This window comes from Periophthalmus magnuspinnatus, chromosome 20 (assembly GCF_009829125.3).
Source record: "Periophthalmus magnuspinnatus isolate fPerMag1 chromosome 20, fPerMag1.2.pri, whole genome shotgun sequence".
Taxonomy (NCBI): Eukaryota; Metazoa; Chordata; class Actinopteri; order Gobiiformes; family Gobiidae; genus Periophthalmus; species Periophthalmus magnuspinnatus.
In genome coordinates, this window is record NC_047145.1 from 18626782 (window position 1) to 18638885 (window position 12104).

General features: G+C 38.5%; 1 protein-coding gene across 2 annotated transcripts in view; it reads left to right on the forward strand.

The window, feature by feature from the left end:
* The window catches only part of myripb (myosin VIIA and Rab interacting protein b), a 140413-nt gene that overhangs the window by 108754 nt on the left and 19555 nt on the right, over window positions 1-12104 (forward strand). For both annotated transcript variants that reach the window (XM_055230258.1, XM_033985570.2), the window contains exon 5: window positions 9109-9189. In XM_055230258.1, coding sequence (XP_055086233.1) covers window positions 9109-9189 — 81 coding nt within the window. The remainder of the gene's footprint in view (window positions 1-9108; window positions 9190-12104) is intronic.

Genomic DNA, 12104 nt, shown 5'->3' on the forward strand with positions numbered 1-12104 from the left:
ATGTGAGCGGAGATATGAGGGGTTTAGTCTCAAAGTAATCTGCAAAACTGTAGTCAAGTGGTGTCAAAATACTCAGAAGTTTATTACCGGAAAAGCTTTCTACTTTTGTACAACTGTCCTAATCTGTAACCTCTATCAAGGACAGCATTTTTAATAGCATTTTTAAAAAAGATAACCAACCAGTAATTGTTAGGTTTTATGATAAAATTCTGAAAGACAATTATCTAAGCGATTACAGCAATCTGGGGCGACAGTAGCTCAATTGGTAGGGTGTTCGTCGTCTGATCTGAAGGTCGGTGGTTTGAATCCTGCTCATAAAAACATCATTGGTTGATCCACTGACCCACAGTTTGGCAGTGAGGTTCTAGCTCCCACAGATGATTACTGGTGTTGTGTCCTTGGGCAAGACAGTCCTCACCCCCAGTGTTTGCATAATGTGTGAATAGGTGAGTGGCTCCTTGATATAAAGCGCTTTGAGTGTCTTGAAGGTGGAAAAGCGCTGCATAAAAATTTGACCATTTATTGACCCCATCTTAAAAATCTGCATAATAAGATAATGTTTAACAGGCGAATGCTGCTTTCACTGTTACCCACAGAAAGCTATAGTTACAGTAGATATTTGTCTCAGGTTACCATCTCAGACACTGTTTATCCTTTTGTTTCTTGTCAGCACATACATCTCAAACCAATAATAAAAGAGATATTTCTCGAATACTGCCCTTTCTTGTCTTTTTGCGTCTCTGCCCCAGCACTTTAGAACCATGAGTTGTTTTGACAATGCCTCCATCCAAGTACAATTTCCCTTAATCGTCCTGTTCTTGTTGTAGTAGCGTCATAAAAACACCACCTGAAGCATTCGCCGTGGTTATGAAACACAAATGACACAGATTTTTCAACACTAACTTAACTGTAATGTGTTTGAATATATCTGCTGTCACTATTGTGTCTTCTAAATGGATCATGAATCTAAACTCATTCAAACTATCACCTTCAAACATGTTGTATTGTATAAAAGAGAAGAGGAGGGAACAAGATAGAAATGGAAAAGGTGACATAAATATGCACATTGAAAACCTGTCATCTTATAATATGTTGCACTGTCAGATGGACGTTTACATAACATAGCTTCTTCACCATTTTACACCTTTACACTTATCCATAGACTGTATGTAAATGGACATAGCTGCCTCATTTCAAATAGGAAGTGAGCATGGGCGCGCTTCTGGCTCTATCAACTCTGGTTCCAATTCACTTTCTATTGAAAAAATGTTGTCTCTCTTTCTGTAAATTCTGCTGTCAGGCTCGTCATTTTGATCTTAAAATGTTCGTATTTTCCAGTTCCACATGATCCTGGATTTTTCTATTTTGGTATTTTGTCTGTAAATCAAATTATGAATATTAATAACAGACAAATCAGTTGCCTTTTTCCCCCGAGGTTGCTCCTGGTAGCGTTAGCAACAGGTTTGATTGACAGAATTGCACCCTCCCTGCCTCCCTCACACTCAATTCTTTATGCAGCCTATGCACTTGTCTCAGCAATGCTACTTCTGAACCATTAAAATACTACTAGCTTACTACTCACCAATAATCAAAGTGTAAAACTATGGCTGAGTGATCAGGCAAACAAATCATGTTTTTCCTCATATGGATCTTGTTTTTCAATTTGGTTTTCTTATAATAAAAATAGCTTTAAGTATTGATTTCGTGAACATAAACAAAAGACTTTTAATCAGTACAAACACAAAAATATCACAATGTTTTCCACTAAAGTTAAAACTCTTCTCCAAACCACAAACTTTTGCTGACAGAGGATTGGCTGTAGACCTCTCGGTTAAAAATTCAGTTCAATTTAATTACATTTATTTTTGTAAAGCCCAAAATCACAACAGCAGCTGCCTCTTGGGGATCAACAGGATCATTGATTTAACCAACAGAAATTTAGAAAATCCAACAGTGAAACAGACATTGGTCAATAACAGACAAGCAGATTAAACCACATTCATTAGAAAACAAGCAAGTGATTAACTGTCCCAAAACATTCCCTCTCCTTAGACTCTCCTTGGCAATGAAAAACTCACAAAAAACTGTGGTAAAGAAAAGAAACCTGGAGGAGAACCACATGGGCCTGGCACAAGAACACATTTTGAAGTGCAACATATGGCTGAAGAAAATATAGACAATAAACGATAACATTGAAACAAATTTATGCCACTGATACAAAAACCCAAGAGCAGATTTATACCACAAAATCTCCAACATTGTTAAAAAGCCCTGAGCTGCAATAAATAAACAGCTTTAGTACTTAGTTTGCATCTGTAATGAGTCATAGAAGTTGTTAATTCAACCTTTTACAGCTCAAATCTTATAATATAGCCAAAACATAACCAAAAATGCAAGTAAGCAAAAATCCAGTCGTGCAAAGAAAAATCTGTAGGGCCAGACCAGAGCATTATTAACGATGACACAAAAGTGAATCTCGATAATCTCAATCTTCATTAAAATTGTATTAACTGCCCAGCTCTATTTTATGCAGTTGCAGTTACAGGTAAGAATGTGAAAAAATTGAAATTTTGTGTGACGATTATCATGGCCAAAATAATTGCGATCAACAATGATATCACGATAATTATTCAAGTTTAAAAATGTTATGGATATGAATCATTATAATCGTATTAAAAATGCGCTCCATGTTGTTGTCAAGCCTTTTCATCACGATAAACGATATTATTGTTTATTATCCCATCCCTAGTTACAGGTAATTGTCATGCTTTTGGTCCTGTTTATAAAGACCGTCCTTTCCTGCAGACAAACTCAGCAGGGAAGATTAAACACGGCTCGTTCAACAACACAGCATTTCGACCTTGTGCGAGGAGAGAAATGTGGCCGTTAATGGATACAGGGCCCTATACTGCTGCCTATAGGGACGGGTACAGTGTGTTTGTTACCCTTTGAAAGATAGCAGCTACAGCAGCAGAGGGCACAGTGTTAAACAGCAGCTCAAAGCCGTATCTGTCACGTTACAGCGAGGAAAAGTCACATGGGTCAGACAAGAACAGCATCTGGTAAACCTCATTGTGCTTCAAAATGTGAGCCATCTAAATATGATCATTTTGTTTAGTTCATTAGTGACAGAAGAGGAAAATGACCTAAAACGCAATCAGCTAAAACAGATGTAACAGAAATACATAATCAACATTAATTTATAAAAGCAAGATTAGGTTTTATGACTTAATTGTGTGCGAATATAGACAGAATTCTCTACCTGTATATATTACTGCATTGTGTTAGCTTGGACAATAAAACAAACTCAAACACTAAACATGACCAAAATCCTGATGTAGTTACGCAAAACTGAATCTTCTGAGCTTTAAGTCGTGTTATAATGTTGTTACCACCTCAAAAACACACCTGGAGTTGTGTTTTGTTTCATTCACCCATGTTTGAGTAACACTTTATTATTAGTCTGTCTATATCTCCAAAGCTCAAAATGCTCTGTTCCACCTTGTGATGTCATGAAGCTGTAGTTTTCAAGTTAGCCGCTACTTTTTACATTTTGTTCAGTGGAGACTGGCAATATCAGGGCTGAAATTATCTAAATTATTCAAGTGAAGGTGTATGGAGCTTAAAAACACAGTGGAGCACTTCCTGTATTACCACATGACATCATAAGGTGGAACAGAGTGTTTTCAGTTTGAGAGAATAGCCTAAAAATGCAGGGTTTGTGTGTTAAACATCCATCCCTCAATCCATTCTCTGCCTCTTATCCGGGGCCGGGTCGCGGGGGCAACAGTCTTAAGTAGAGACTACCAGACTCCCCTCACCCCAGACACTTCACATCTTCGACATGTGTGAATGAAACAAGGAGGATGAGGAAACAACATTATAACATAGATGAGCGTTTAGCTTCTCAATTTTATTCATTGACTCCTTAACAAGAAGTGCGACTGAGACACTTCTGTTTTACAATGCATGTATGATAATGATATGTTAATAGCTGTAGCTCTCGTGTTCAGATTTTCACCTTCATTTGCCTTTCTTGTTTGATTGCAATTGTCAAGAATATCTCCGACCTGTGACCAATTACCCATCAGCGCACACAGGGACTTATTTTCCAGCCAGGTTTGAACTCCATTTCGATGATTGTTCTATACTGAAGTATCCAAACTGAAGTGGACATTTCTAATTTTACCTCTCTATCTAAGTGCTGCTGTCGACTGGTTCTTTTCTGCTCATTACCTTTCTGACTGGCATGTTTTGAACGCTGTGTTGTTTTGAGGACAACAGTGAAGCTACTGCTGCCAGCTGCTGCATTGTAATTGAAAGGAAACCGTCTGGACTCTTTCAGCTATCTCTTCTGTCTCTCCTCATATTCTTCGCTGCACTATTTTTAGCAGTTTGCAAAAGGTAAAGCTAAAATGACGTTATGAAAAGTTACTGCAAAAAATGCCTGTGTGATTATCCACTCAACTCCAAGTAGCAATGAAAGAGAAGACATTTTTCTGAGTGTCTAACCATCAAGCTTAAAAAGAAATAGGCCTGAGGGACAGAAGTTCAACTACTTGGAGCAAATCCGGCCTGAGTTGGTGAGAGAGGCAGTGAACGGTGAATGGGCACAGAATTGATCCAATAAGAGCTGAGCCAGACACCATCTTAAAGGTTTACAAGGATTTGGCATTGGGGAGGCCAAATAAATTGAAAGAAGAGAGTCTGTAAACCAAGTTAACTTTTTAGATAATACGTGTGTTGTTAATAATTTCTATAAAAGGGCCCATATTACTCTCTATCTTTGTTAAAATGCTGCTTGGTCATCAAAAACATACCTGGAGTTGTGTTTTGTTTCATTTACACATATTTAACACACAAACCCTGCATATTTAGGTTTCGATCTTCTCTCAAACTGGAAACACTTTGTTCCACCTTGTGATGTCATGTGGTAATACAGGAAGTGCTCCAATGTGTTTTTAAACTCCACACACCTTCACTACAATCATTTGGATAGTTTCAGCCCTGGAATTGCCATTCTCTCATGAACTAAAGGTAAAAAGTAGCTGTTAACTTGAAAACTGCCACTACATGACATCACAAGGTGGATTTTGAGCTTTGGAGATACAGAAAGGTATGTTTTTCGCTGAGGTAATAACATTATAACATGGATAAAACTTCACAAGAATCAATTTTAATCACTTTAACTAAATAATCTTGACATTACTAATCAGGACTTTCCACTGTCACAACATTCATGTATATTTCTCTACTGCAAACATAAAACATGCCATTGTTTGTATAGTTACCTAAAAACACAGTATTTTCTCATGTGTATTTTTCGAATGGATGAGTATTGGACTTTTGTCAGATGGGAATTAGCAAATCCCTGCACTCTATCTTGTTTGCTTGTCTTATTGATCCCACCTTGCTTGTATGTAGACACAGGTGTAGTACAGTGCATTGACTCCCGAAGTCGCCGATATCGCGTGATGATGTCGTCTTGCCTGGTTGCCATGGAGACATTGAGTCTGTCCCCGGTACAAAGGTTAGACGCTGGTCAGAGACAGCGGGTTAGACGTGAGCTGAAATATGTTGAACTTATAAACCTGCTTCCCCACCATCATCGCTGTGGAGACAGGACCGGGGACGAGCTTAGGCACAAAACCGTGTATCATTGTTTTCTATTGTTATTGTCACACCAGTGGCTGTTTCCCAGACGCTTTGTCATGTAGTGTGACTCATTGTGATGTATCAGAAGTGAGTAATAAATAATGACACATACAATCACAGTGTAGTGCTCCATTTGGCAACTGTGAACATTTTACTAAACAATATAAAGATGCACTATGTAACTTTTCCTGGAATGTTCAGTACTTGTCTGGGATACACACTTCTTCAATACTTTACAAAGATATGAGTCTGGTCACCGGTAAATCTTGGTGTTTTCAAATGGGCATGATTGACAGGTGGATTAGCCAATCAGGGACATGCATTGTACAATATCACAAATATCTGCAGAATCAATGAGCAAGCACTAAAGTCTTTTAATGTGAGAGAAATTTGATTTTATTTGTAAATCGTAAGTGACCAATGAACTCCTTCATTTCACATGAGTCAAAAAACTGATCTGATTGCAGACTGATATTATTATTATAAAAAATACAGAGATATCGTTCTGGATTTGCCAGGCCCCCACAGTACAGCATTTACTGCATCTATTCAGAATCATTACAGTACATTACAATACTTTAATTAGTCCAATGAGGTGCATCTTGTCTTCCGGTCTGGTTCTTTTTCCCTGATGGGACACATCACAGCACCTGTGAGTAGTTGAAACTGTCAGGAATGAAAACAAACTAAACCCATAAAAATAATCTATTCAAATAAAAAATAAAAAATAGGTGCTTTTATTGTTCAAAAAACTTTGGAGAAAAAAAGTTTAATGCCAACCATAACCCAGGTGGCGAACCCCCACCGCGCAAGTTACATAGTGCAGCTTTAAATTGTTTTGTAAATGTTCAAAGTTAGCAAACGGACCACTACTCTGAGATCGTGTTTGTCATTTTTTTGTTTATATATTCATTATGTATGCATCATTACCAGAATAAGCTTTATCATAATGGCAAAATTACTATAGAAATGACTAATCCAGAAACAAAGCAATGGATTCCCAGGTATTTGTCTCGACCATAGACTGTTTAAAAAAGTGGACTAAGGGAGTGTGACGTCACCTATAGCGTTCGGCTCCAGTCAAATGAACCTCATCGAGACTAGCAGTTATAGGGGCGAATTTGGAGCCAAGTTGAATCTTAGGAATTCCGTCGTAGCAACAAAGAGCCAATCCAGAGTGAGGCTGTTGAAGGCAATGCCCTTTCCCGTCTGTACTGCTGGTTTAGCAACGCTGTCAATCAAACCTATTACAAATGCTAGCGGGAGTGACCTCATGGAAAGAAGGCGCCTGATTTGTCTGTTATTAATGTTCCGATGTTGAGTTCCGGACACAATAGTGAAATAAAAATACCAGGATTATGTAGAGTGGGTTAATACGAACATTTTAAGACCAAAATGACGAGCCTGACAGCAGCAGTTACAGAGAGAGGGGTGACAATTTTCAAAGGTCAAGTGAATTGGAGCCAGAGTGAATGGAGCTGGAAGTGCACCCACGATCACTTCCTATTTGGAACGCAGCGGCTAGCAGGTTAGCTATGTCCATACAGTCTATGGTGTTGACCCATGGATTCACATTTGTTTCATTCTTTCCCAAAATATATATTTGGATACAAAATATATAATATAATCCATGCGGTACTGTACTACTACTACTGCACAAAGCAGCAGAGGCTTTTTAAGAAGTCAAGTTTGATAGACTGGATATCTGAAGCAATGTGTGAAGCATCAGATGTAAGCATTGTTGAGTCACAGTTTGTCACATTGAGACAGTGGGAGTAAGTGACGCTCTACCAGGTCAGTTCAGTTCTGGATGCAGCTTTCACAAGGAATCACTAAAGAATGCTTTTAGTTACAATGGAGAAATAGGCTGTTTTGAGGATTATTTCATATTTCATAGAGGTAGGACAAGGACCATCGTGGCATTATGGGTGTATTTAAGTATATTTTTCTTTTATGGTGAAATTTCTTACTTGTAAAAAGTGCAGATGAATCCAAACTAAATAGAGAGCTTTGGAGCGTAAACTTGGTTATTTTGTCAACAACGGGACAGAAGAGAAGGCTTAAGCCAAAGTTTGAGGAAAGATTTGGATAATTTAGTATCTTGGCTTTGAATAAAAAATCATGTGAGTTTCTGGGGTGAGGGCAGGAGCCAGACTGATCCTGTGTTTTGTCTGGGAGAGTTTTGAAAATTGACTCTGGGCACTGCCTGTGGTCAAGGGCTGAAGAGAAGTTACACTCTCTATTAGTGTTTTGGGTTTTTTTGGTACATATTAGTTGGACTGGAGTCTAAAGCTTTTGATGAGCAGCTAATGAATCATTGTATCAGTTTTTCTATGTTTGAATAGTTTGAATAATCACAGTACAGAGCTGTGGGCGGGGATAGGGGTTGGGTGAAAACGGAAATTTTCTGAGCACTCAAGTCAGTAATGCAGACAATGCAGCGTAGTGTTGGTAAAGTGTTTGTCTTGATCTGAAGGTTGACGCCGCGATTCCAGCTCATACAAATAAATAATGCTGTTGTGTCCTTGGGCAAGACACTTACCCATCTTGCCCCCAGTGTCTGCGTACGCTGGTGTATGAATGTGTGTGTGAATGGCTGAGTGATTCCTTGATGTAAAGCGCTTTGAGTGCTTTGAAAGGTGGAAAGACGCTATATAAAAATGTGACAATTTACCAATACTTGATTATACAAACATCCATGAATCAATCAACTTTTAGCATTTAGATGATGAATCAGGGTTAGAGGCACATAAAGTGGATGTCCTACCCCACAATTCAGATTCACCAATCCACATAGCAAGTGCGTATTTTCAGTTTCACACTCTTCTTAACCTTAATAACTACTGTAATGTTTCAAAATGCTTGCTGCTGCTGCCGATTACACACTAAATTAATCTTCATATCAATTTGAACTCATATCTTGTAACAGTATCCATAGCTATACATTGTTATTTTCTATTGGTAGACTCTAGAGAAGGCCAGGATAAAAATGTGACCGCAGTTTGAATGTTTTAGAGTGAGTTAATAAGCCACGGTGGGAATAGGTGAATGCCGGTTGCTGTACTTTAGACTCGCAACATTCGTCATTTGCTTGTTTCTTGCTCTATTTAAGTCAACTTGTCCAAATATTACAAATAGTGATTCTCCTTTGGGATCCATCTTGCTTTAAGTTGTCATAGATACTCTTTTGATAAGTGCGTGTGTTAAAACAGTGATCATTAGGTGAACTAGTACTGTCTTCTTTTTGTCTCCTTTCATGGGAAAAATGATCAAAAAGAAATTATGTGATGACAAATTGAGCACTTGATGGCGGGACAAAGGGGGTAGTAAAACATGTCTCAATTTTGACTGTGTTGAAATCGTAATTATAGTTGTTGTTTTTTATAAGGAATATTTTGATTTTGTGTGAAAAGCTTTATCTACAATTGTTATTTTTCTTCTCTTTTGTTACAGAAAGCAGTGTTCACGAGGGAAGCAACGAGAATGATGGCAGCATCTGTGGCAGTGAAGCAGCCTTCTACAAACAAAGTGAAGGTGAGAGACGTGCATTCTGGGTTATCTCTGCTGCAATTATAGTTGACATTTGTGTTTTTTGACGCTTTAAGTGCATTATTTAACATTTCATCTGTTTGTTAGTGTTTATGTTTGACAGCTATAAGTGATGCTTTAACAAGTGTAGGTTCAAAAGGTGCGTTGGATAAAGCCACCATTACAGTTCGAAACAGGCATTAAAACACTTCATTGAAATGCACACAAGCCGATATGCGTTTAATAGTTTAGTATAAAAAAATAGAAGCACTCATAATTAATTACGCCCTCCTGGCCAGCACTTTTGGACCATCACGTCTGTGCTGTTTGCAGTTTCACAAACAAATGCATGTTCAAACAGTTTGATTTGATCACTTAACAACATGCCTAATTCAATTTGCTCACTGATAATTATGTTTATACAATGAGCAGATCTGCCACTTACATCTCTGCCAGCATGCAAATTCTGTGTTTGGGACATGTAATGGATTGTGGGATCAGATAAAACTATTCATTTGATATTAACACAGCAGAACATTGATTGCTGTGGAGTGGTTTGGATATTATTTTACACTTTACATCAAATTCCCTTCATGTTTTGCTTGGTTCTATATGCTGACAGATTAGTCTGGCATGTGACCCCCCTCTGGTCGGATTACATCTGCAAAAGGGTTTGCAGTGGCGCCTTGATTTAATAAAATAATGTAACATTGAACTCTGTGATGCTGAACCATATGAATAATTCATATGTTTTGAGACTTGTGAGTTTGACTAAATAAATCAGGCACTGACCGGTGAAGGAAATTGTTGTCTGCAACAAGGACGTTCTTTATTTGCTAATTTAATTTGAGCAGTAACTTTCAAGATGTCTAAATGTCAACAAACAAAACATAGGAGAGTGTTATGAATTGCAAGCTAACCTAAATGGTGGCCAAACATCCTTGTGTGGCCAAAGCTCTTTGGCAAAGCCTGATCTTGTCAGATCTGAGAATCTAAGCAAAGCCGGGCCTGGTTAGTACTTTGATGAGAGACCACAGAGAATTCCAGGGGCCACAGTGGGGCGCCAGTGGCGAAAATTGTTAGTGTCCTTAGGCAAGACACTTCACCCACATTGCCTAGTATGAAAGTGGTGTGTGTGTGTGTGTGTGTGTGGGGGGGGGGGTGTGTGTGTGTGTGTGTGTGTGTGTGTGTGTGTGTGTGTGTGTGTGTGTGTGTGAATGTTGGTGCTGGTCAGTGTTAGTCTACCCCAGGGCAGCTGTGGTTACAATAGTAGCTTACCACCACCGAGGCATTATTAGGCCCGAGCCTGGGACTCCGTCCCGGCGAGGGACTCATTAAAACCGCGTCCGGAGCGTGGAAAATGGCAAAAAACAAGTAGTAAACACGCCCCGACATGGCAGTGAGTGGTGTCAAAAATTAGAACTCGACGAGCTCTAATTGTCACAAAAGACCCCAAGAAAAAATATCGAAAGACGACTCGGTAGCGCCACCTCAAACTTTCATTTTCATGGGGCCAATGGGAGCCCGACTCGGAAAAAAGTCAACGTAAAAATCTGAAACTCACATCAAAAAATAGAACATGTCGGGACATGACAAAAATGATATTATGGCCCCGCCCTAAAATGTACAGGACGTCGGCCATATTGGATCAAACCCGGGAACGACAAAAGTGCACACCCTCGCATTCAGGACATTTTCTCACACAGTTTTAATCACAAACACTTCAAATTTGGCCAAATCCCACTAAACCCATGTGTGATTAAAGATTAACAATTACATTTTGATTATGACTTTGGGTGTGGTCAGGGTGAATTTTCAACAAAATCGCAATTTTTGCAATATTTCAATAAAATATTTGTCTTTCACACATTTTTTGTTGGGAAAATGCTAATACAGCGTTTATGCACATTTGTGAGCTGAACGCAGTGATATGCAAATCAAGGCACTCTCTCACAAAATGGCTCTCTAGCGCCCTCTTCAATTTCATTTTTTAAAAATTCGTAGAAGACAAGCGATTTGTCGTGGGCCTGTGAAAAAATTCACAGGGCCCTTATTTGTGATGGGGCACAATGTGAGAAAGTCACATGACTGTAGCTGTTATGGTTTAGGAGAAAAATAATGGGTGGAAAATGCGTTTCCATTATTCTTCTTCTTCTTCTTCTTCTTCTTCTTATTTTGGTCGCGACTTTGAATCCACTTTTGACCCCCTGAACGTTAACGAAAAGTCAATTTTATTGGACCCAAAATTCAAGATTGGTGAAAAATTAATTATTTTGATGTTCAAAAAAATTAATGTATCAAAATGACTCAATAGCGCCACCTCAAAATTTGAAATACATTGCGGCAATGAGAGACCTTTTTCATCGTAGACAAATGAAATTTGGTACAAACATAGAACATGTCAAGACAAGTAAAAAATTATATTATGACCCCACCCTAAACCCTACAGGAAGTCGGCCATTGTGGGCGGAACCTCATTTTTTCAAAATTTTACCTCTCACATTTGGATTTATTGCGCCTTGGATTTTCATTCAACAAACTTGCAAATTTGTCAAAATGAAGTAGATCCATGTGGGATTATAAGCAACTCTTTTGGAATTTTCTAAGTGATAAAATGTGGGTGTGGCCAGCCTGCAAAGAAAAAAGCCATTTTTTAAAGTTTTTAATTGCATGTAACTCACACAGTTAGTGTCCTACGTCCCGGCATGAATATACTTTTTTATTCAAAATGTTGATCTGAACACATAGATATACAATTTACACAGGTCAGATTTTATATTGCTCCACAGCGCCCCCTAAAACTTTCATTTTATGGGGCCAATGGGAGCCCGACTCGGAAAAAAGTCGACGTAAAAATCCGAAACTCATCAAAAAATAGTACATGTCGGGACATGACAAAAAGGATATTATGGCCCCACCCT